The sequence below is a fragment of the Pteronotus mesoamericanus genome, unplaced genomic scaffold, assembly GCF_021234165.1.
Source record: "Pteronotus mesoamericanus isolate MK-2021 breed Mesoamerican mustached bat unplaced genomic scaffold, CSHL_Meso_final scaffold_85, whole genome shotgun sequence".
NCBI lineage: Eukaryota > Metazoa > Chordata > Mammalia > Chiroptera > Mormoopidae > Pteronotus > Pteronotus mesoamericanus.
Genome location: NW_026555329.1, coordinates 71,094,760 through 71,121,781, shown reverse-complemented (window position 1 = coordinate 71,121,781; position 27,022 = coordinate 71,094,760). Strand labels below are relative to the sequence as shown.

The following is a 27,022-nucleotide window of genomic DNA, read 5'->3' as shown; positions in this document are numbered from 1 at the left end:
GACTCCCAGATTTGCCTAACAAATTCCTCCTTGAGATCTGTTTCCAGAAGTGTATCAGGTATATGGTTGTATTTCTAATGGTCACAGAGTAAAATGAACAGAATAGCAATGTTGCTATTAAATGTTTGGAGGTTTTTCTTTTGATTTCAAATCTCTATTTGCTATGTCTAAATGATAGCCCCTAAATTATATTTATTGAACACTATTGTTATCCCCATTTTATATGGAAAACTGAACATCCTTATGAGTCTTGTGAAATGTCATTTTGCCCAAGGTGACAGAAAATTAGTAAGGGTTGGGTCCTCTATTCAAAACTAAGCAATCTGGTTCCAGAGTCTGTGTTCTGAACTGTTACACTATATGGCAATAAGCATAGGAAAGTAGCTTGGTTTATTTATTTAATGGGTCATAAATAATAGACTTTATATATGTAATAGTTCCAATAAGAGTTTTTATTGGATCTCTATTCTCATGTATGCCTGTCTGGACTACTAGGGTTGAAACACTATTCACCTGATGGCTGTGCCTCAAGATACCAGAGACAAATTCTAGGTAAATAAACTGGCTTTGCTAGACCAGTCCTGAAGCTTTCAACCCTTAAAAACAAATGAACACGAAATTTTTAAAAATGCAATTGTATAGGACAGTGAGGTTTGCCGTGCCCTGTGGTGTCAAACTGAAGTCCTAGTTCTGGACATCATCTGCTGTTTGGGAAATAATAAAATTTCTCACTATTACACATTAAAGCTCTTCCCTCCACAGAAATATACATAGTCTTGACACTAAATTCACATTGTTGGCCGAAGTATGAGAGTTCCTTCAGCGCAGGAATTATTCTATTTCATCTTTGTTTTTTAAACCATATCCTAGCGGGCTTGGAGCGCAAGGGGTGCCTGACAGCCCAGGAAAGAGAGGGAAGGAGCGGGGAGGGCGGTGATAAAAGAAAGAGAAGAAGGAATTCAGATCAAACAGTTCTACTGCACACTTTTAGGTGAACACTATGTCCTTCAAGCACATCCGAGTTTTTTGCTTTTGTTGTTAAGTTTTCCCCATTTATGGTGTGCCAGAAACGTCGTGATCCCATCTGAAATACTGTTAACTTTCCCTCCCTTGCTGTCGGCGTTTCCTGTGCTCTGACCCCCTTCCTTGGCCTCGGGCCCCGCCCACTCCCCCAGCACCCCAGCCTTGGCTTAGGCCTAGCCACTGCGCCTGCGCACAGAGGTAACCCTCCACCTCCCCCCCTTCCGCCCCGCCCTCCCCGCCAACCAAGGGCCCTCGGGGCGGGGTCGCAAGCTCTGGGAGGAAGAGGAAGAGGAAGTTGGAGGAGGGTCCTAGATGGGAGTGAACCGGAAGTGTAAGCACTCCAGCTTCTTTTAGGCCAGGCGGAACCTGCTCGGTTGGGCCCGGTGGCTGCAAAAGAACTTTCTCCCGCCCCAACGGTCCCCGCGGCCAACTGCCTCGCCCGCCTGGCAGCCTCCCCCGCCTTCTCTTCTTCTTCCCTCTGGCACCGCGCGGCCCTGTCTCCTTCTCGCCCGGCAGTATCCGCTTGCTCCTGCCACCACCTCCTCGTCTCCTGCCCGGCCAGGCGGCCCGCCCCGCTGCAGTGATGTGCGACAAGGAGTTCATGTGGGCCCTGAAAAACGGGGACTTGGATGAGGTGAAGGACTATGTGGCCAAGGTAAGCGGTGGCGCGTGGAGTAGGCGAGCAGGGAGGTGGGATGGAGAGGAGGCTGAGGAAGCTATGGGAGCTGGGCCGGCGCGGGTGGGGGTGGGGGAGGAAAGACATGCTGGATGGAGGTGGCACTGGAGAAGGGGAGTCAGGGAGAATCTGAACTGGAAGGAGGGCCGCGATAACGCGGTCCTGTGCCAGGTAACTGTCGTGTTGCTACAGCCAGGTTCTTCGTGCTCTCCTGACCCCTTGGGGAAGAGGAGGAGTGGTAACCGGCTCTTTTAGCCTTACTTGACTACTGATCATTTGCGTTTGGCCCTCTTCTAAGCCAAAGTTACTTAAATCTTTCTTTGAATTAAGTAATTCTCCGTCTTGAACCTGCCTGTTACTTAATGAAGTAACCTAAGTGATTCGAATTAGAACTTTTTGTTCAACTGTGGGCCCCTTAATGAATTTAACGTATTCATTGACCGTGAAAAAAAGAGTACCCAAAATAGCAATGGTTAAAATTAAGAAACTTGGTAACACTTCACTGCCGGGTTTTAACTTTGGGTGTGGCCTTTTTCCTCTCTCCCTCTACCACAAATACTTGCTTTAAGTGGGGGAGCTTATCAGTTAGCATCTTAGTGTTTAAGATACCTGAGTAACTTACAAAGAAGCATGTTAACTTTAGCTACTCCCATCTTTGTCCTTGATTCCCTCTGAAATGCTTGCACATGTCATAAATAGTAATGCAAGTTTAGTCACAGTATATTTGAGGGTGAAGTGATGAAGACAGCCTGTTTCAAAACTAAACTCACAATATAAAACTGAATCCACATTGTAGTAGATTGGTAAAAACCCAAGCTGGTCTGCCTTTGGACCCTAAATTTGTTGCCTTTGTCATTATGAGAGAACTTAGGTGTGATTTTGATATGATGATGATCTAAAGCGAAATCTTCTAAAATGAAAGCATCGTTTTATAACATAACATGGAGGGTATCTTGCTCACCTAAGAGAGTGAGAACCCAGTCTAGGTTTTAGTCCTTCAAAGGGTATGACCATTAATGTGCTCCTGTGTTTTTGCTTCAGAGATCTGTGTTGGGAAGCACGGAAGAAGCAACAGAGTTTCTTAAAACTTGTAGGATTGTGCAAGGCAAACTACTTGATAGTTTTTACTCTCTTTAATACCATTACAATCTAGCCTTTTTGCATGCCCATTATATGTTTAGTTGTTAATTTCAGTGGCTCTTTAGGACACTGTTCCCTGCCTTCTCAGCTAATGGCAGTCTGAAACCTGACTTATTGGATGTTTCAGTGCAAGATTATAGGAAAGAGCTTACTTGGAACATTTGAGTCCATGTTATACTTTCCAGTGGTGGGACACTGCGGTACCCTGGAAGTGAGTGTCTTGTTTTTTTCTGTTATTGCGAAACCTTGAAATACAAAAAGTTGGTAAGTACTAAGCTTACAGTTACAAAAAGTAACACAATTTATGTAGTGTCTTCCTGGCACATTATTTTTTATTGTCCTTCTGAGCCTTGTGAGGTAAGTCCTTTTATTTGTCCCATTTTACAGATAAGATTACTGAAATGTAGGGTACTTAAGAAAAAAAAACCCCAAAGTTACAGAGATATATTAAAAAAAAAAAAAAAAAGAAGAAGCCAGAGCTAAACTGCTGACTCCAGAACTTAGACTCTTTAACTGCTCCTTGCAGTCTCTCACAATCTCAAATGTAGTTGCAAAGCATGTGATACCAAGATTTCTAGGAGGACATTACCAAGGTCCACAACCAGGCAGATAAATTATACATAAAGAGTTGCCTTTCACACAAGACCTGAATGAAAAAATACGTGTCAAGAACAATGTATTAATTTGTTTTCAGGTTTTTTAATTAGGTCACTATGTTCAGATTGATTTTGGCTTTTTCCTATTACTACCATACTGCCTACCCTCATTACCAACAAAGATGTGCACAAAAGGGAGCATAGACATTTGAAGAAAAGTAAAGGGAAGTACTAAGAACTTTTGATCCAAAAAAGGTTGGACTTGTAATGTAATCCTATGAACAGATCATTGAGCTTTTTCCTTTCTTAGTTTTTCTTTTTGTCCTCAATTGGGGACATTTTTTTTTCATTGCTTTCAGAGAGAGAGGAAAGGGGGAGGAGAGCAAGAAAGAAACATTGACGTGAGAAACATTGATTTGATTAGCTGCTTCCTGCGTACTCCCTGACCAGGGACCAAACCTGCAACCTAGACGTGTATCCTGACGGGGAATCCAACCTGTGACCTTCTGGTCTACAGAACAGCATTCCAACCAACTGAGCCATACTGGCCAGGGCTCCTTTTTTAGTTTTTATTGAGTAACTTGAGACTCCTAAAATATTTTTTGCTTTGTTTTTGAAAAATAACAAAAAACAAAACAACCAGAAACTAGCACTCCAGTTTCTACTGACTGAGCTCCTTTACTGTGCCTGTTCCCTCTCAAGCCCGTGTCACATTTTCTTCTGCTCAGCAGCCACCTACCCTGTTACTCTTTGCCTCACCTTTTTCACTCGCCAATTTATGAACACTCATTACCATTTTCTGAGTTTATGTAATGTGCGTTTATCTGAGTATGTGCAAAGAAAGTGTATTTTAAAAATTGGACTTACCTAGTTTTCTTCCTAAGGGCTTAGAGTTTTTAAAATACTCTCCTCTGTTCTCCTGTGAAGATCTCTTATCGCTAAGTGAAGTATTTTAGTAGTCTTCCTTTTTAAAATTAATATTTTAAAAAAATCAACAATTGTACTTTTGTGCCTGCTTCCAACTTGTATAACAGAAATCCAAAGTATGGATAGGCATAAGTTGTAGGTTTTGGATGACTGTCTGAACTCTGAAAAAAAATCAGTCCAGAATTCCCAAACCATTGAAAATTGTATGGTTGTAAGTGGCCAGTGGGGGGGGCGGGGTGCGGGTAGAAAACAGCATGTAAAGAAAAAATCAGATTACTCCCCACTAAATGCTCATCTGTAACATTAAAACAATATCTGAAACATTCTGGCTTCTTGACTAATCTGAAAACATGTTTAGTTAATTAGTTAATTTATTGGGTACCTCTCAGGTCCCTGGTACTTTGCTAGGCCTGGCATGATGGTGAAGAACTTGGGTAAAATGCTTGGGGAACTTAAGCATCTGTGTTAAGCAGGCCTATGTGCAAAAGCCTTCATACTTTTACAGTACTATGCAAACTATAAGTAACGTCTCACACAAAATTCAGTTTGTCCAATTGGAAAAGAAATGAAATCCAGAAAGTAAGATATTCATGAGTAGTGATAGATTTTCATATCCTCATTTTCAGTCGTTATACTTTTTCTAGGTGACATTATTTTTGCCTTCATCTTCCATTTCAGCCTTTATGTTAACTTCTCCCTTTGGAGTTCATTCAGCCCTCAGCTGAGTTCCAGAATGAATAGCTCTGTTCAGATAAATTCCACATTGAGCACCCATTTTCTTTTCAAAAATTGTTTCTGTTGTATCCATTTTGACTAATGACATCATGACCCGACAATTTGCCCAAACTAGAAATTGAGGAGTTTTCCCAAATTTCTTGAGTGTTACTGAGATTCCCTTCTTCATCTCTCATTTACTCCTCTCTCTCCATTCTTTTGCTACGACTTTAGACTAGTTGTTGCCTCTTTGCTGCCTGGACTGTGTTTTCCTTGACTCTAGTTTTTCCCTCTCTCCTGGTCAACTTGCACATCTTAGCTGGAAGGAGCTCTGTAATGGGAATGTGAGCACGTTACCCTTTTCAGCCAGCCTCCTTCACTTTCTTCAAATGCTTTTGTGATTCCCCATTATTTTTAAGTGGCCCGCTGCTCCTTGATTTGGCATATACTTGGAAGTTCTGACCTGGCCTTGCCTGCCTTTCTAAGCTCACCTCTCTACAAGGAGCGCTCTGCTCCGGACCCAGCCATGCACTGTTTCTTATTACGTCTTTCCTGTGCAGTCACCCTCCTGGACGAAGCCTGCTCGCCTCAGTCCCTAACTCCCTAGCTGGTGAGCTCCTGTTTATCCTCTTAGCGGAAATACCCCCTCTTCCAGAAAAACGTTTTGACTTCAGCTGGTGTGCTGCTGCTGCTGTTAGTGTTTGCACTTATCAGATTGCTGTGCTTTTGTTTACATGTCTGTTTTTAATTAGGCTCTGAGCCTCTGGAGGCTAGATGCTATATTCTTTTTCATCTTTGTATCTCCAGTATAGTGCCAAGGAATTTCACACATTAAAAGCATATGTTCCATGTAGGGAATTTTTTTATTCGTAACTCAGCTACAGAGACAACATACTTCATGAGTTATAGAATGATAATTACCATTGACGGGATGGCTTGTATTGCCCGGTGCTGTGGAGCACTCTGCAAGGTTTTTGCCTAAATTTTCATTTGCTTTTTACCACAGTATTTCCATATAGGTAATAGTATTCCCATTTTAAGGATGAGGAATAAGTTCTTAGAGAAATTAGGTAATGTAACAAAGTCACTAAGTAAGTAGCACACTGGGATTTAAACCCAGGACTGCCTGAATTTACAGCCCATATATTTTTCACCATGTCAGTCTTCCTTGCAATGGTTTTCTGGTTTTTTAGCTCACAGTAGATTAGAATCAGCACATTAGGAAAATGAGAAAAGGGTTTGCAAGAGACAGGCACAAACTGTCTCTATGAATAAAAAATAGAAAGATGGCTACAATTAAACATTTTTAATGTAACAATTTGAAAATAATTAGCATAGAGACAGCAGCTCTCTACAGTTTAAGAGACTCATCAGAGGCTATCTTTACTCAAGAGACTATTTAAGAGCTTGTGGAAACTTTTTTGTATTTATAGTCACACACAGTCTTGTGTTATAATTGGTGTCTAATTGTGATTCTATACAGTACAGAAAAAGTCAAATTGTGTCTGTTTGCTTTAGAAAGAAACAAAAGTAACTAAAGTATTGCAATTACTGTTCAGACTGGTTTAAATTAAATAAATAACACCTTTTTCAAAAGATATGTTCTTAAAATTGCATGTAGTTGAGTTCTGTGATGCTGTGTGCAGGTATAGTATCATTTACTTATCACATCAACCCATATGCATAACCTTATTAGAGATTTTAGAGATAAAGAGACTTAAGAGATAAAATAACTTGACTGAGGTCAAAAATCTATTGAGTAGTGAAGCAGAGTTTAACTTAGTCTCTCTGACTTCAAAACTTCTTGCTATTACACTTTAAACCACTGACCTTCATTTCTCAATAATGGCTAGTTAACTCAGGGGTTACTATCTAACTGAATATATGTGTTAAAAATGATCACATTATGGTGGAAATTATTCATTGAGACTACTTAGAGGTGAGTTTTGTGGTAGATTTTGAGGATCCAGCTCTCTTAGAGGTGAACACTTACGAGTTGTATTGATAAGTGGTCCCATATAATCTCCAGTAGGTCTGATATTTGTACTCTTTTGTTTACTATGTGCTTCTGTTTCACTTGCTGTGAAATATTATATATCAGGTCTCTAACTTCCCTTTCTCTGTGGTTTCCTTTCCCTCTCCAGCCCCCATTCTAATTACATCTGCCTTTGACACGCTGATAGGTTTGAAAAGCAACAATTGTGTGCCCTGTGAAAGGATAGGATCTCTTGAACTTGAGAAAAGTATCAGCTCTAATCTTTAGAAATTGCAAGGCTTACTGATATCACTTTTCACTCCCTAATAAAATGGGGCATTTTAAAGGGGTCCTGATTCAGTCTATCTTGCAATTATTAGTTTTATGCAATTTCCTTTTTTTTTCTTTTTGAAATTATCAGTTTCCATATCATAAAAAGTTTTCACTTTATACAGCAGGGCTGGTGACCCAGTTGGAAAGAGAATATATCATCTTGTACCAGATACAGGTGCCCTCAATAGATACAGAAAGGTTAATATAGATTCCTTTCTTTCTATTACTCTTTCACTCTTTTTTCTTTTAATATAAAATAAATCCCTTTTTTATATTGGAGGGCAAATGTTCACTTAGATATCGATAGGCTGTATATAGGGTTTTCCTTTGAGATTTTAAACATGATCTTTACACTAGTACAGACAGTTAAAAGTATAATAAAGTTTACACTAGTACAGACAGTTAAAAGTATTATAAAAATATGTGCTTATTATTTAAAATACAAAGCTGCATTGAATAGAAAGAAAAGTGAAATTAGTGTCCCATTGCCCACTTCTCTTACCCAGGTAGTATCTTTCCTTAAAATATAAAATTCATAGGTATGTTTAAGACAGAAAAGTATAAAAAAGATAAAAATTAGCTCATGATTCTACTGTCTGCATAATTCCTAGTAACTTTAAAAGGTGAAATTGAATGAATGCAGATACAGATTAGAAAATGCAACCGCTGTAACTCCCTTCTGCAGTCCCAGTGAACAAAGCGAGCCATTCTTAACAGGTTCACATAATTAATTTCAGGAAAACTTTGTAAATTCACTTAAAAACAATTTCTTCCCCCACACTGTCTCCGCAGATCTTGGTTTAAGATGGTGTTTGTGGTGAGGCATTTGTCTTTTGGGAGGTGGGGGTTCCCCAGCATTTGAAATTCCTTCCTGGGTTTGAGGAGTTCCATGACACACAGTGTGAATCCTGGTGAAATGCAAGGCCTGGCTCCTACCACAACAAAAGCCAAATAAGACAAACTGTTTTCTTCTGCTCGCACTAGGAAGTGGGTTCTCTAACCCAAACTTTGCTAATTGGGTGCTTTTATCTGGAGCTGATATAAGGACTCAAGTATAATAAAGGATGTAGCGGCAACAATAAAACGTCATTTCCAAAAACAGAAGTAGTGGTGTGCCCATTGTGGTATCTCTTCTGTGCCCAAGTGGTTCTGGTGACACGTCTTCATTTTATTTCTTATTTTTAAACCTCCTTGGTTCCTGCCCATTTACTGAGCCTGGTACTTCAGCCTTCCCAGCAATTTCTTGAGCTACTTGTAATGACATCTTAATGCACCACGTTTCCCTTCATCAGCACAGGTTGGTCTCTGTTCTCGCACGTAAGGGCCCTGCATTAATCTTTACCTGCCTGCCTGCCCTGTTGTGCTGTAAGCTTTTTGAAGACAGAAATTGTCTTTGCATTACCAGTATTTATCACATCGTCTCTTATCTGCCATATAGTTTAGTTAAATTTGGGTTGAATTGGTAGTTCTCAGATTAACCCTTTGGTTGTTTTTAAAGTTGTTTATACCATATACCTATTTGTAACAGATGTTCTTAATGTAAATGGTATGCCATTTCTTCTTTTGAGAATAACTCTTTAAGTTTTCCAACTCTGTATTGTTTTAAACTCACTGAACTTTGACTTTTGCACAGTTCTACAATAATTGTGGGATACACTTTTGTCAGTAGTTGTATAAATATTAACACCAGTTCCCACTTGTAATTTCTCATGGCCATCTATTTTAGAATTCTTTTCCTTTTTTTTTTCTTTTTTGGGGTGGGGGTTCAAATGATCTTTAATCGCAATATTTTCCTTTGTAGTTCTTAACTAGCCAGGCATTCCCCTTGCTGCTGTTGACGGCATCTGTGATGTCTCGAGGGTGGCAGCCACCAGCATTGTAGCCCGCAGTCTGGGCAGTGGCCAGGATCTCTGTAATGGTTCCAGAGAGTTCTCTAGCTAAACATCGGTGCTGCATCTGTCAGGCAATGGAGACAATATCATCAGAAGTGATATTTCTGCTGTGCTTACAGTTTGTTTGCTTCTTTCTGTCTCATGGCAGTTCCCTGAGGGCTTTGATGATCAGGGCAGAGGTACAAGGCACTGCTTCCTTCGGGGCCTGTTTTGAGTGGTTAGGTTCACTGTCATCCTCAGACCCTTCCAGTCACCAGTCCTTTGGTGATGTCGCCACCAGCCTTTTCTGGAGACAGATCTTGGGGGCCAGGGCAGATGTGGCACCAGCCTCCCCAGTGGTGCACCTCGGGCGCATGACATTGATCTCAGTGGGGTCGAACTTGGGTGGCATGGTGCAAGCAGCTGATGCCGGCCGAGCCCGCATGCGGGATGACCGAAGAAACTTGCACTTAAGCCGCCTCCGAGCCGAAAGACGAAAGCTTATTTTAGATGATCAATTCAGAATTTTTAAAACCATACAGTCTCAGTGAAAGAAAGATAGTTTTTATGCTGGTTTCCTTGTGAAGAATAGGAATCATCAGCGCTTTATTATTATTATTAATGAACACATATTAAAGACTAAACACCACATTACTTATAACAGTATAAAAGCATGTGGACCAGCAAACCATTAAAATTGAAAGCTTTCTAGCTGCAAACAAAGTTCTTAGAAAACTCCTTTATTATGTTTTTTTAAGCCATATTTAGGAGGGTAATTTCACTTTTACCTTCGACTCCACTAGACTTGGGTTTGACTACTCACCCTACCACCTAATTGCCTTAGCAAAGTTATTTATTTTCATCAGACCTCAGCTTTCTCACCTGCAGGTGAGGACCGTAATAGTACCCACTTCATATGTCTTATCTAACTTTTAAAAGAGAGAGTGATGTAAAATTCACAAAGCAGTGCCTAACACATTCTAACTGTAAATATTTGCCATTTGTGTTGTTTTATGTAGATCCTTTCCTGAGATGAATAGTTGTGATGGAGACGCTATGTGGCATTGTGAGCCGTGTCTGCTGTTGTGCAAAAGCAGCCATAGATGATACCTCAACAAATGAGCATGTCTGTGTTCCAGCAACGCTTTGTTTACAAAAACAGGCAGTAGGCTGGATTTAGCTGCTGGGTTCCTGTTCACTCACTCCCGCATGATATTGAAGTTGCAAACACTGGGTTGTCTAATTTCTTGTCCCCTTAAGTTCTTGAAATACAAAATAATTTAAATTGTATGATCAAATATGAAACTTATTTTGGGGATCAGCATTTCCAAAAATATTTACAGTTAAAAGATTCGGAAATCTTTACAGTTAAAAGATACTGAACTATAAGGAAAAGCAAGGCATAGAAAACCTTGGTTGATGAAGAGCTCTAAAAGAAAAAGCGTAGAATCTCTACAGTAAATTTGAACCTTAGGCAAGAGACCTAGATTATTTTGAAAATTAGGAGTTGTTCCTTGTAAATATGTAAACAGGAACTAGTTTAGATCCTTAAACTAAAAGGGACTTCTACAAAATCTTCTCAGTTATCAGAGGTCATCCTTCACTAAAAATGTTCCAGAATTTTTCTCTCCCCAGCCATAGTGTCAGTCCTGTAACCTGGCCTGATTTCCAACTCCAGAAGTGAATGAGAAGGCAGTTAGCACAGTTTTCACTGGTTCATTCATAATTCATTCAGTAAATATCATTTGAGCACCTACAGTGCCTGATACCGTATTCAGTAGCCATGAATACAATGATGAATAATTCTTCTGAGAATAAGTTTTCTTCAGTAGGTTCAATTAAAAGGATGTATAGAACAAACAACAAATAAGATAGTTGTTTGGGTTCTGAATAAATCATTGCCCTATTTAATGGATAGCATGAATTAAACTTAGAAGCAACTATAAAACTGTTTTAAGAAATGATACAACTGTATAAAAGAAATAGACTACTTGTAAGAGCCAAGAAAATGTCATACATGATGCAGTTATAGAGAAGAATCAACACCAAATCAAATTCAGATGGAAATTTTAATAGAATCAGTGCCAAATCAAATTCAAAATGGAAGATAATGGGAACTGAATGCTTTCTTTTTGAGTACTCTTTGAGTACTTACTCTATGCCAGATAGAGTCCTACGTAATAAGTTAATATACATATAGATATGCATATAGTTTAATCCTCAAAACTACCCAGGTAGGTTTTCTCTCCATTTTATAGTTATGGAAATAGAAATTAAGTAACTTGCCTGAGATCCTATAGCTAATAAGTGGAAGAACTGGATTTGATCTGGGTCATTCCAAAGAAGTATTATTTTTGATCCTTTGCATTGAAATGTTTCAGAACTACAACAAAAGAAATACGTAGATAAAAAATTAAATTAAATATTACAGTGATAATGCATTGAGATCAAACTACCAAAAGGTAGGGAAGTTTGAACTGATAAACTGGAATAGAAGTTTTCTGAACTGAGAAGACCCAAGATTGGAAATAGAGGGTCTTCACACTTCTAGTCAGAAATTAATAAACACAGGTGAGGAGCAAGACACATCCTAGATAAAATGATTAACTACAAAGATGTTTTTTAATCTGTAAAGCTTTGGATAAAATAATTTCAAGGACTAGAATTGACCTACCTATAGATTATTTTCTATGATAGTAGTGGAAAACAGTGAAATAAGCATTTCTGTTAGGAATAAAGATGTGAAAAAATATATTCAAGCTGCCATTCATGTAGGGTGGCAATCAAAAAATTTTTTTTAAAAAAACCTAGCTTAAAATACCCAGCTGGGACAAAAGTAGGTTTACAGTTGTGATTATATGAAACACTTTATTCTTATATTTCTTATTAGTTATTGTATTATTTTCCATATGAACAAATGTAAACATACTTTTGCCCCACTTTCTAGGTATCCCCCTTCCCACTAAATAGATTGCTGCAGAGATCACATCTGAAACTTGAGGAGCTGAATTTTTCTTTATCTATTTCCTCTTTTGCCCCGCTTCCCTTCTTTTTTCCCCTTCCACCCTCTCATGGGTTTATTTACAGTCACAGCCTTTCGGAATGTAAACCATTGGATCAGGACATGAGATACTTCCCAGGCTACATAAGACTTTTAAGAATAAATACCAACTGTGGAGCCATGAATTATCTTCTTGCAAATGAAGCCACTTTTTGATCATATTAATCTTCTGTCCAAATTGAAACACTATTATAATGTCTTGAATAGATTTTCTTAATGTTGGTAGTTTTTCTATAAATACATTTTGTTAAATTAAAATTTTAACTTTATGCTACCAGGAAAAAATTTTTTTAAATGCTTCATTATTTTCAATTAGAAAGTAAGTGTGAATAACTGCTTTGAAACTTGCAAAGAAGAAAAATACAGTATGCACTTAATAAGTAAAAAAATTATATAAAACTAATTTAAATCACTAGTCATTTGTGGGGGCAGGGGGAAGCTTAGGTTAAAAGTTCTGTGTAGTTGTATAGATGGGGTAATAAACCATATGCTTTGTGGCCTGAACATCATGAACTTCCATTTTAAAATGTTTTTTGTTAGTAAGAAAGGGAGATGTTTAACACTTCTTTATAGCTTAAAAGTACTTATAAAGAGATACACATTACTTTTGCTCTTAAAATTTTTGTAGCTCGCATTTTCTTTGATTTTTGTTAGATCTGTGTGATACTGGTAAGTAAATAAATGAAAATGAACCTATAATTTGTTAGTTTTTTAGAACCTTGAGCAGTCCTAGGTTAAGAATCCCAGAGACAGAAATACGTAGTTACTTGCATAACTATGTTAAAAACAAAGGACTTTATTTTGCAGTTTTAATTCTTAATATATGTGCTTTGCTGTTTTCTTTTTTAATTTTAACCCTTTTTAAAATTTTTTGCTGGAGTCTCAGCCATCACTGCCATTCATGTGTGTCTTGCAATAATTTTGTCAATGAAAATAACCCTCAGTTGGGAATATGATGTGACTGATTTGTTAGTTTTAGGTGATTGCTTTGTTTAGGGTCAACCTAGTATGGATTTTAACCAGTAATAAGAAACTCTTCTTCAGAACACATTTAAAGTGTTTTATGAGCATGCATTATCTTATATTTATTAAATAGGTACTCATTAAATAAATGATTGTTATAGGTATTATTATTTATTACTTTGAAATCCATATTTCAGATGCTCAGTTTGAGGCATTCGCAATAGCAGACCATTCCTGTTAACTTTGTAGAAAATATGTAGAGTAAGAACAAGTTGATTTTATACTTCTCACATCTTCTACCTTTCTGTTGTGCCATCCATTTTTTCTGTATTGTAAGGTTCCAGATAAAGTATGAAAGTGTCATCACCCTTCTTGTTTGCTTTGCCCTTTATTAGATTACCCATTAGAATCCACTGGTATATTGTAACTTAGATTCTGGTGGTTACCCATTCATGTCACCAGTGCAATAATGTATGATTCTTTCGGCAAAGTTCTACCCTAAGGTAAGCCCTTGAGGGCGAGGGTAGAGAGGAGGACAGAGAGAGGATCTTAGGAAAGGACCATCGCATTCATTTGATTATCAAAAAGATCTGTTATTTAAAAAATATTAAACAGCACAGTCTTAAAGAATTGTGAATATCAATTAGGGGAAGGTAATAATAGTTAGCTATAACTGAACTATTGAGACACTGAGTCAACTATATAAAATGTGTTAAACTTAATAGCTTTGGTGCATTCTGCTGTCAGTTGTCCAGTATTTTACTTGCTGTGCTACAAAATGGTCACACACATGTGCTGATTTAGTCTACTGTTTGTTATGTAGCTTTTGAGGACACTGGTTTCTTGTGACAGTACGGTATGTACTTATGCCTTAGAATTCGGTTGCAGCAGCATGTACATATCTTGGAGATCAAAGGAAGAGAATTTTTTTTTTCTCCTGAAGAATGGCTTAAAAAGAAGTTCTCTGCAGGAATCAGATAACCATTTCATTTAGAAATAGTATAAAGAATGCTATCCCATCTGAATGTTTATTATTCAGAGGAACCAATATTGTGTAATAGAGTTCTGTGAGAAGTACAGGATCTAGGAAATAAATACCCCACCAAACTACACTCTTGAGATACATATAAAAGATTTTGCCATAAAGGGCAGGAAATCTGAAACTTTTAAAAATATACCTCATATTTGTAAATATGTATTTACTCCATATTAAAGCTATTTAGGAGAATAATTTTAGAAAAAAACCATTTGAAGATTGAAAAATCTTGGAAGAATCTAATGAAAGGAAGAGTAAGATATCTAAAAATAGAAATACTAAGTGCACTAGAGTCGTCCCCACCTGCTCTGTATTTATATTGTAGATGTTAAAGATACTGATGATTCTGATCACCGGGCCGCCACTCTTATTCCATTACATGAACAGAGTACCTTTTAAAAAAAGGTTATTTTTAATTTACAGTTTACATTCAATATTATTTTGTTTTAGATTCAGGTGAACAGCATAGTGGTTATATAATCATATATTTTACGAAGTATTAGTGTTCTCCACCATACCCCATATTTCCAGCACCTGCCTGGCACCATACACAGTTACTGAAATATTATTGACTGTATTCCCTATACTGTGCTTTACTTCCCTGTGACTATTGTGTAACTACCAATTTGTTCTTAATCCCTTCCCCTTTTTCACCCAGCCTCCCATCCCCACTCCCCCCTGGCAGCCATCAGTCTGTTCTCTGTGTCTCTGAGTCCGCTTTAGTTTTTATTTTGTTTTTCAGATTTCACAGAAGTGAAATCATATGGTATTTGTCTTTCTCTGACTCTTCACTTAGCATAATACCCCTTAGATCCATCCATGCTGTTCCATGTGGTAAGATTTCATTCTTTTTTTTATGGCCCAGAAACATATTCCATTGTATATATGTACTACAACTTTTTTATTGATTTATCTATCGATGGGCATGTAGGTTGCTTTCATATCTTGGCTACTGTAAATAACGCTGCAGTGAACATAGGGATGCATATATTCTTCAAATCAGTGTTTTGTGTTTCTTCAGATACATAATGAGAAATGAAATTGCTAGGTCATAATCAGTCTGTTTTAATTTTTTGAGAGCTCTCCTACTGTTTGCCGTAGTGGTGGCACTGGTCTGCATTCCCACTGGTAATGTAAGAGGGTTCCCTTTTCTGTGCATCCTCACCAACACTTTTGTCATTATTGATGTCATTATTGATGACAGCCATTCTGACAGGTGTGAGGTGATAGCTCATTGTGGTTTTAATTCGTATCTCTGAAGATCAGTGACATTCAATGCAACTTTTTATATGTCTGTTGGACGTCTTATTTGTCCTCTTTGGAGAAATGCCTATTCAGGTCCTCTGTCCATTTTTTAATTGGATTTGTTGGGGGGGGTTGAATTGTATGAGTTCTTCATAAATTTTGGATATTAGCCCCTTACCAGGTGTATTGTTGGGGAGTATCTTTTCCCATTCAGTAGGTTGTTTTCTTGCTTTGTTGATGGTTTCCTTTGCTGTGCAAAAATTTTTTAGTTTGATATAGTCCCATTTGTTTTTTTCTTTTGTTTTCATTGCCTATGGATAGAGATCAGAAAAAATATTGCTAAGAAAAATGTCTGAGATTCTAGTACCTATGTTTTCTTTTATGAGTTTTATGGTTTCGAGTGTTACATTTAAGGCTTTAATCCATTTTGAGTTTGTTCTTCTATGTGTCTAAGAAGATGGTCTAGCAGAAGGTGGTCTCTTTCCTCCCGCCCTTCCTTCTTTCATGAACATGAGGACTTTTTAAAAGATTGAGCAGGTAGAGAGAGCCCTGGCCATTGTGACTCAGTGGGTTGGAGCATAGTCCCGTGACCATTGTTGCGGTTTGATTCCGTCAGGACACATACCTAGGTGGTGGGTTCCATCCACAGCTGGAGCGCAGTCGGGAGGCAACTGCTTGATCTCCTTTCTCACGTCAGTGCTTCTCTCTCCCCCTCTCTCCCTTCAGGCGATGAAAGAAGGTCCTCGGGTGAGGATTAAAAAAAAAGATTGGGCAGGTAGAGGAGGAATGGAGTTTCGGTTTTTGTTTGTATCACGTAGTGCAAACCTATCAAAAGAAACTTTTGGAGCCACAGTGACCCTAGTCCATCTCCTGCTGAGTGTGTTGTAGCTGTTACTTCACCTGATAAACTTGGTCCTTTTTGTTCACTTCTGTATTCCTACCACTTAGAATAATATCTAGCTCAGAGTAGGAGCTCATGAATTGTTGTTGAGTGAATGACTGGTTAATGAAAAATAATTAGGATTTAGCGCTGTGTATACAAAGATAAAAGGAATTTATGTATAAAGAGCTTGCAGTTATTCTTTCTATCCAGAAGACAAAATCAAGATCTGATTAAGTAGTGTCAGGTCAAGGTGAAAGCCTTTGGCAAAATTTGGAGTCTAAATGGCAGGCAAGGAAAATAGTCCAAAGTCTGAACAGGGGAAAAAGAGTGTTAGTAGAGACAGACCTTGGCCTTAGCAAAGTGGCAGAAAAGGGGCCTGAGCCGGGGAGGCGGAACATCATCATAGGCTTCACTCTCGGCACCTGGCACTTGAGGGGTGTTTGTGTTCTTGGGTCCTGTTAACTACGTGTGTAATACAAATCACGATGAGATCAAATAAAAAAGGTGCCAGGCCTCTTTGAGTTGTTCACGTAAAAACATGATTCATCATTTCCAGCTTTGTAATTTAACTTAAATCATTATAAGACTTCTTTCTCTACCTTTGACATGGAATAGAATGTTACTGATTATTTTCTTCCTCATTTGTTATTTGAGATGAAACAATCAAATTATTATGCAGTACCACCAAAGCCAGATAATAGTTTGCCAGTTTTGTTTCAGATGAAAGATGAATTCAGCAACTCGTTTAACTCCTAGACTTTGACCCAAAATATTAAGACTGATTTTTAAAAAGAAACTTGGAGATTTTCTGCAGTTAGTCCTGAAAGTACTGCATGTTTTTCTTTTTATTCTAATAAACATTTTTATAGGGATATATTTTGAACACTGGTTTGGGAATAATTATTCTATTGGAAATAGTAATGGAGTAAATACGTGTGTGTGTGTGTGTATTCTATATTATGAATATTGGGTTTTTTCCTCAAGCATTGAGAACTTAAATACACTCAATACTGATTTTTACAAAACTATAAAAGTAGATCTTTGAATTTGAATTCAGTTGTTCTGGGGTGATTTTCTTTGCAAAGAAATTAGATGATGTTTCTATACAGAGATTTATAGTGGATTTTTAAATTTGTAAAAATTGTCATCATGAAAAGTTATCAGAATTAGTATACTTAAAAATTTTTGTATTGTTGCAGGACATAGGTGAAATTATGTTTTCAGAGTCTAGGGTAAAATAAAAGAACTATGGCAGACTTTAAAATAACTCTCTCCTAAAAGTTCACTTGTTTTTTCAATGTTGGCTCTATATGGGAGTAGTATTCTTATCTTTAACATATTTTTTTACCTTTACTTTCAAATAGTCTCTAATTCTGATATTGAGCTTCACTTTGCTCCATCGGTAATTTAGGACTCTTAGTATTGGTTTGGTTGTGTGTGTGCTTGTGTATTGTGTGTTTTTGTGTATTGTCATTTTTGTTCTTTATTCCTTTGGGTTTTTTATTCTGTGTTGTGCTCATGCTAAAGCTTTTGGTTTAATTTTCAGTTTTATTGCATTGGGTTTAGGGAATGGGTTACCTAAGGTTTTAAACTTTGAAATGTATTGAGGTTTTCTGTTGTCTATTAGGAAGTTTTGTTAATATTGAGTGGAAGTAGAAGGCAAAATTTCCATAGAGTCCAAAGTTCGTTATACATTACTTTAGTCTCGTTAATCAAGCCTCTATATCCTTACCTGCCAAAGATTGAGATTATTATGATAGTGCCTTACTACACTGCTATTTTTGTGCGGGTTTTGTGTTTGTTTTGCTATTCAGATACAGATTCATGACTAATTTATACATTTGTAAAATGAACATTTTCCCCATTTACTTTATTTTGCTTTGAATTCTTTGTTGTATATTAATATTCTTTTATTTTTAGATATATGTGCCTTGATATATTTTTGCCCATTCTTTTATCTTTTTCACATTTTCTTGTGTTACTTTGTTCTAGGTGTTTCAGTAGCAGCTTCTGGTTGAGTATTTGTTGTTTTTTATTGTTGCTAACAAAATCCAAGATTCTTTATCTTGAAATCTGATAGTTCACAGTACTGTCATAAATGACCGTTTTAAATTTCCTGCTTTTATACTTCAAATTTACTTTGTTTAAACTTTCATTCTCGCCCCCCCCCTTTAGCTTTACGAATTTATTTTCTTGGCTCTTTTTTCCTGTGACTTGGGAGTATTCAACTTTTTTAGGTCTATTAGACCTTAAATTTCAACAGCAAATAAATGTTTGAGTTTAAATTTTGCCAAGTTAACAATTAAGCAATAGCTTTTGGTTTTAGTTTTTCATTACAAAAATATCTACGTTGCTTTAACTGGTTATGGAAGTAATGCATGCTTGTTTTTAAAAATATATAGTGTTATTGAAATTCAGAAATTCAGAGTATCTTCATAACCCTGTTCTCTGAAAATGACTACTAACAAATTTGTTCTGTACATTCTTTGAAATTATATGATTTTATATATAAGCATATGATGCTTCTAAGTTTTGAAATTTTGGGCGAGTTACCTTCTCTGTGCCTCAGTTTCCTTGTACAGAAATAGTAGCACTAGCCTCCTAAAGCTTTTGTGATAATTAGAAAATTAATATCTGGAAAGTACTTGTAACAGTGCCTGGCACATGGTAAGCATTCAAGAAGTAAAAGCTATTTTTATTTGAAGTGATTCTGCATAGTATTTCACAAAGGATATGTCATCATTCATGTATAAGTCTTCAGCATACAGTCTTTCATGTAAATGTATTTCACTTAATAAGACCCTATGTCCGGCCGAGTCTAGTACCATTTTTATGTCCTCACCTTTTTTTTTTTTTTTTTTTTTAAATAAAAGTTTATTTGAACCAAACTGACAACATATGCCAGGGAACAAGATCTCAAATGCTCACCACTGCTTTCTGTTTTATATAAAGGCGTGACAGTATGTGCTTGTTAAATTGTGTATCTCCCCTCTTCAAGACTTATTTTTGACATCTACATTTTTAAACCATATTTGCTTAAGTAAAGACGTGCTTTACTTTTCATCATTAATTCTTTTATGCCCAAACTCCCCATTCTGTGTCCTGATTTGACTTCGGAGCTTTTGCTTCACTAGAGCAACAGTTCTCAAAGTACTGCTGACCTCTGGGGGCCCCAGAGGCCTTTACAGGAGGTCCGCGAACTCGCCATACCCTGTTACATTAAAATCCACCAGCCCAAATATGCTGTGAATGGATCTGTTATCCATTGATGATTTCCAAACTGTTTCTATAATATATTAACACTTCATTTGTTCTTTTCCCTGTGATGACGCTGATGGCACAAAAGCAAAAGCGAGTTAAAAGCTGCTCTGTGAAACAGCAGTGGCACCAAGCTGCATGACCGCTAGTCATTGTGACCTTAACCCCCACTTGTGTGCAGTTAAAAACTATGCCAGGTTCACTTCAGGATGCCCTTGACGAAGCCACTAAAAATTCACTATTATTTCAGTAAGTCCTACTTATGCAGTACATTCCTTTAATATTCTATTTAAAGAAATTGAAAGTGTTCATAAAGCATATCTGCAGTGGCTGGAGTTGCCACCTGAACTAGCTGCTTTTTTTTTTTTTTTTTTAAATGGAACGCTATTTTTATTTGAAAAGAAAAACAACTGACAAACTATAAATTTGGTCATTCAGACTTGAATATTTGGCTGACATTTTCTTAAAAATGACTTTATTGGGCCTGTTGGTTTATGGAAAACAACTGATACTTTTTAATTCCAATGGTAAAATTTGAGCTTTCAAAAGAAAACGCAAACATTTTTATCTGCCATTTTGAGCCTGACAGCTTCGGCTTTTGTGATGGTATTAGAAGCGATACCAATGAATGGGGTTGTTTTGATACTGTATTAAAGAAATTTTTCAACATCTGGAAGATTCATAACTCCATAAACCAGTATTTTCTATATAACCAATGCATAACATTACAAAATTGTGCATGGATAAAAGATCCATTCAAAGTGCAAGTAGACTGATAGGTTTTAATTAACAGAGTATGAAGTTCATTGCTATTTCCGATTCCTCACTGCAAATAACCTTGAACAGACTACCACCTACTGAGTTTTGGGGGTAGTGTCAAAGAAGAATATCCATAATTAACTGAAAAGACCACTAAAAATGTAAACCATTTACTTGTTCAACTCAATATCTATGGGAGGCTAAATTTTCTTTCTGTAGTTCAGCCAAAACAATATATCAAAACAAATTGAATATGGAATCAGATAAGAGAATCCAGCTGTCTTCTATTAAAACAAAGATTAAAAAGATTTGCAAAAAGAAAAAAGAAAAGTAATACAGGGCCATCTTTCTCACCTTTTTGGAGGAAAGTACAGCTATTTTTTATTTTTAAGAATCTCTGTTACGTTAACATGTAATGTGCTTCTTTCTGTTATTTCTAAACGACTTGATACATATTTAAAAGGTTTTCTGCTTTAATTCCTAATTTCATAAATACCCATAGATATAACCCATATAAATAAAAAAACTCTTTGGCATCCTGAGACCAAAATATGGCAGAATTATTGCACTAGAAGTCTCCTAGCTGCCGCCTCCCACTCTCAAGGGAGTGTGGGTGGTATATTTTCCAATTTGCTGATACCCAAGACTACCTTTTGCACATGAATATTTGCTTGTTGTGGAATGCACAAATCCTAATTTATTCTTTCCAAATTGTAGATGAGAGATTCCCCACCTTCTGCCTACCTCCAGCATACTTAAAGGACACTTCACACGTTCTACTATTAGTATGTGTCTCCTATTAGTATACTACTAACATCTATTAAAAGTGTCTACTATTAGTATACGTGTCTACTATTAGTATAAGTAACTTTCCTTAAAGGATCACACCTGATCCACAAGCTCCAAATAGCATTACTATAGATAATTTCTCTCTCTCGTCTTCTGGAATTCAGTGTTGCAGGAAACCAGGATCATTTAATTTTCTTTAGCGGTAATGTCTTTTTTACTTTTTCTTTTGTTTTTGCCTGCTTCTTCATTGTGAAACAAATTGCAAAGCTGTTTGAATGGGTGGGTGTCTACTGATTTTCATCTGTAATACAATGAGATTTTACAATATGCAGGCTCAGGTCTTTGTTGAGCTCAAAGTTTATTTTTATAACTATTTTCTGTTTCATTTGTTCTGGTTATGTTTAATTTATAGGGTTTGAGCTTCACACTCGTTATAATAATCATCTTTTTTTAATCTATTTTTTTATCACCTCACTATTCTGGGAGAATTTCTTAAGTTCTCAATTCTTAACTGAGTTTTCTAATTTGAGTAGTGTTGCCCAACTCTACTGCTTTAGTGCACATTTTAATTTTGTAACTGCAGTTTTAGTTTCCTTGCTATATTTTACGTTCTCAGCCTTCTAGCTCCCTTTTCTAATCCGCCTGCATCTCATTTTGTTCACTTGATCTGTTAGCCTGTTCTCTTCTTAAGATAATTTTTTCATAGCACCATGTCTTTTGGATTCCATTTTCATTGTGCTGTGCTTTCTAAAATTAAGTTTCTTGAGTTTTAAGTTCAATATTTCTTTAATTTTGCTGTATGACTAGTTTTATTACACTCCCATTTTTCTTCAAGTTTTTTTTTTTCTTTTGCTTGTTTTTCCAGCAGTTGGGACAAGCATATTGGGAATGCTTCTTTGAGAATGTCACTTAATACTGGAGGTCAGTTTGCTTTCTTCAGTTTGTGGACACAATTTAGATAAAGTCAGAACTTGCAGACATCTAGTATTGACATTAGGATTTAATGTGTTTCTGTTGGTTTTAATTTATTTAATATATTCATTGCATAGTTAAAAATATAAAATATTCTATTTAATATTTAATTTCCAAACTAAAATTTATTGGTGGCATACTAACCCAATTTTAATGACAATAATATAAGCAGCCTTACTTTCAGTAAGTTTTACTATTGTGTTCTCTAAATTCAGCATATTCTAATTCTGTGCTTCGTACTGTAGCATCTTGACCCAGTCATATGTTAGTTTCTATAGTAAAGCCAGACATAAACAATGACTGTTAGTATTTTTACAAAGTACTCAGCAAGGCAAAGTGTTCAGAGGTTTTTTTGTTTGTTTGTTTTGTTTTTCCTTCTGTTTTGTGACTCAACTTCAGAGTTGTTAAAATACAGGAAAATGTGTGCTTTGGAATCAATGAAATATGAGATTGTTGTGTTCTATAAAATAAGAACTTTAATGTTACAGGGTATTTGGTATTAATCTTCATGTCCAGCATTAGGAGGAAATTTAAGTAAACTATGACATGTCTCCCTGACAAAATATTCTGTAGCTTTCAGAATGAAAGCAAGATATCTCGTATACTATTGTAAATAGTCAATAATGTCATAACTTTTTAAAGCAACTACTCTCATAGGGGAAAAAAAACAAATACAGTAAGGTAATAATAATGGTTGTATTTTGGATGGTAGGACTCCATAGAAGAAACATCTCTCATTTTCCGAATTTTATCTAATGCACATGTTACTTTTTCAGTGTGTGTCTGGTAGTGGGCTTGTTTGTAACCATTTTCAAGGGAATGCTTAGAAATAAGTCCTGCTACACTAATTTTCTTCTTTGCAGTTCCTCGATTGTTAGAGAAATCTCAAACATTTTACTGAAATTTAAATGTATTAATTTTAGGCTTGGAGGCATGATGGGAAAGGATGATGGGATGCGAGTGCAATGAACTAGACTCAAGACTAACGGAATGGTAGTGCCCGAACACACTGCCTCTTTACACAGTGAACTGAGGGGGTGTCCCCGAGCACAGGTGGGGCTCATTCTTCAGTCTTTTCTTGTTTAGTTTTTTTAGAAATACCTTAGGGGGCCGTGATGGAGATAGGTGAGGAGCAGCTGCAGGTGGGGTGGGGAAGATAAGGACTAACAAATTCCTTTTCATAAGAATCTGGAAAGAACTTGGAGTCTGGAAAAATAAGGTGACCATTATAAGATGATATTTAATACAATTAATATGATGGTCCTACATTTATACTCAGAAAATCAGTAAGTGAAGTTCAGGATAACAGCAAATCATAGGGAAAAATTCATTTTAATTACAATGTAATGTGGCTGCTAAACATAATTATTAATCTAATGTGAAATAGGGACTGCTTGTTTCATGTGTCCCCAAGGGATAGAACCAGAACCAGTAAACAGTGATTTTCCAGCATCTGAAGCAGGAATGGATTGATCAGTAAGGTCTTGAGTTGCCTTTCATTACAGAAGTTCAGCTGTAGGTTGGGTGTACACAAGCAAGGATTCAAACACAGAATGGGTGGTCGAATTAGATGGCATTTAGAGTCCTTTTCAACATTGAGAATCTGTGGCATTTCAGAACATTCAGCAGTGTTTTTAAAAAATACCTCTTTGTGAAGTGGTAGTTGATTTGGTAAGCAACAAGTCACATAGTATGACAAAAATGGTTTTAATAACTACACTAATTAAGTTGGGCTGTGATGCACAAGTCGCCCATAGACATTGTAAGTGATATGTATAAATAAGGCATCATCCCTCCTTTAATGTAGTTTTCGTTGAAGTTCACAAATAACAAATGCCTAATTGAATAAATATAAATGTAGTAAGAGACATATAAACAAGAACTATGATGATTAAAAGGAGTAAATGCTGTATCAAAGAGTATCAGGTAGAAGTTTTATAGAGAACGCAGATCTTGAAGGGGAAGTAGAGTTTCAGTAGATCAGGACATGAGTGGCAGTTGGGTGTCGTGCCAGAGGGAGACAGCAACGTGAAGTTTGCCACCGTGGGAAAGCCTGGTGTGTTGGGAGCAGTGTGTGAATGACAATAAAAAGGACAGAGAAGGTGTATTGGTGTTAAATTGAAAATGAGGTGTCACCATGAGGATTTTCTGTTCAACAGAAAGGAGCAGCTGAAATTTTTTGCATGATCACTTACTTTGAGTAACATTGATCTACGTGATTTACAATTGTTGAAATGCTGAAGGTAGAAAAATTGGGTAGAAAGCTATTCAAGTGAGGAAGAGTGAGGCCTCTGATAACATTATAATAGTGGTTGACATTTACTGAGTACTTTCTACATACCAGGTACCTTATGTTACTTCAGTGAAGCCTCACAACAAAACTGTGTATTAGATACTTTCCAGATTAGCCCCTCCTGGATTTCTACTTGGCTTATGGGAATTTCACACACCATAATATATTGATTTATTTCTTCAGGCACATTGAAGAAATCAATCAATGTTATTGATTCTGCCATGCACATGTGAGTGTACATCACAATCCAAATCAGCAGCACCACGTTGAATGCTGACTGTTGTTTAGCATTTTATGATACACTTTCATAATTAGCTATCAGTCAGAAAGTATGATATTTGGCATTGTGAAATGTGATTTTATTTAATAGTAGTATAAGATGTAGTTGCTGACCCGTAAGGACTTGTAAAATTTAACACCACCAAAAATATAAATACATAAAAAGCTAAGTTGCAATAAGAGATAAGTTGTCAACAAAGTCATTGAGCATTCCCTTCATTGAAGCTCCTTTATCTTCTCAAGTAGGCAGCAAATTCATTGTCAGACCTTCCTATTTTATTCCAAGCAAGTAGCACAGTGCCTGATTTATGGTAGGCTCAGTAAATGTTTATTGAATTAAATTAATTGTAAATAGTGTATCTTTTTCTAATGCTGTGTTTCTTCATCTTTTTAAATTCATCCCTACTTTTGTTAGTAAAATAACTCAGAGTAATAATAGGTTTTTTAAAACTTGCCTTTGAAAGATAGGTACGTAATTTTTTTTACATTGTTCATGTTGTATTAATCTTCCCACTTGATCCCATCTTGTGTGGAAAGTTAAGTACACTGTAGGGGCCATTTTCAGCATCAAAACTCTTGAACTATCTTGTTCTCATAGCCATAAGTATAGAAAAACCGTTTTTCTTCATCTAGAGTGTAAGAGTGGGATGCAGAAACAGTTGTAGACCAACAAGATCACCAGATGTGTTCAACCCATAAAAGTAAAGGGCATGAAAACTAACTATAAAAGACTTTAGAGGTTATCTTCTCCAGCCACTGATTTTCCAGCGAGGAAACACGGTCTGCCAAAGTTGTGGGCAGCACAGAGTTCACTAGAGCCTAGGGCTTCTGTCTGGTGTTCCTTCCACTCACCACGTAATACCACTTCTCCTCAGAAAAGTAGAACTTAAGAAGGCAGTGGACGGCAGGTAAGACTTAGATACCTAGGAAAATGCATTCTAATAGAGGAGGGGGTCACTAACGTCTCAGGGGTCCTGGCCCTCTTGGAGAATCTCATGAAAAAGGACATTGATATTACCCAGAAAGTTACATACGCACACACAGAATTGGGAGACTCTTCGAGAGTTGATTCATAGATTTTTCTAGTGGTCTGTAGCTCTCAAGAGGAGAGGTACAGAATTAGTAATTATCATACCATATCATGGCATCAGAAATAAATGAGACTGAATTAGATTTTAGAGTATTGTGCTCTTTGATAGTCAGCTGTGTTTCTTCCAAAGAGGTACTCTAAGCCGTAGAGTAAACATGGACCGAATTCCTGAAGCGTCTATGGGGGGTCAGGAGGAGGAGCAATAGCTGTGGATTTTGGATTGTGGTTTTTGTATTAAAACACATCTATGCACATATGATACATGCCTATTCCTGCAGATATATTTGTATGAGTTTTTAACTGGCAGTGTAAGATTCTGCTTTCAGATTCAGGGAAGCATGTATTTTTTTTCTCCTCCTTATTTGGAGAACTTCAGTGAAAAAGTTTGAGAAGGTACTAGGTAGAGTTAGTGGGACATGCTATTTTATATTTTGTGAGGGGATGAGATATAGAGCAGTTAATATTTGTCAAACCAATTTATCAGTGAAGAGTAAAGTTTTTCTGGGCAGAGAGCCACAATCCCACTTTTTTGTATCCTTAGGTGTATAGCAAAAGGCTAAGAACCTGGATTCTCAGCATATACTAGTTGCTTCATTGATACTGGTGTAATGGTGTAGTTCTGTTTTTAGTCAGTTGCTTGTCAAAGAAGGGAATTTATTGCTCTAGCTGAGGTTTTTGTTTATTTAGTACTTGAGAAATGAAACATAACTAGCTTTCTCAAATGCCAATAATGCCGTTTAGTTTTCAAAAAGTTAAAAAACCTGTCCTGTGTCCAGCCCTAAAATATCATGCTTTGACATTGGAATAAATCATAGTGTAAAAATTAGAATCTCTTCACAACATAGAACTCATACCAACTTATCAATGTAAGCTGCCGGTCATGCATTATCACTCCTTTTTCTGTTAAATTCTAAGGAAAATTCCAGTTAGGACCGGCGAAGACTCAGAGGAGCGAATCTTGAGTTGTCAGAATGTAGAGTGCTCTAGGGGACTCCTCACGGGCCCCATTTGATCTTCAGTCTCACATGGACTCGCCCTTCCCCCGTAGTCTGACCCCCTTCGCATTGGAGAAGCACAGGAGCACGGTCACCGTGGCGGTCCTGGATGGAACGGATTTAATTTAAACTCACCAGAAACTA

The 27,022-nt window shown here is 36.9% G+C and overlaps 1 protein-coding gene across 1 annotated transcript in view; it reads left to right on the top strand.

The window, feature by feature from the left end:
* The first annotated feature begins 1,343 nt into the window (after positions 1–1,343).
* MTPN (myotrophin) overlaps positions 1,344–27,022 on the top strand; it is a 52,055-nt gene continuing 26,376 nt past the window's right edge. The window contains exon 1 of the mRNA XM_054564389.1: positions 1,344–1,678. Within this exon, the coding sequence (XP_054420364.1) occupies positions 1,607–1,678 (72 nt within the window). The 5' untranslated portion in view covers positions 1,344–1,606. The remainder of the gene's footprint in view (positions 1,679–27,022) is intronic.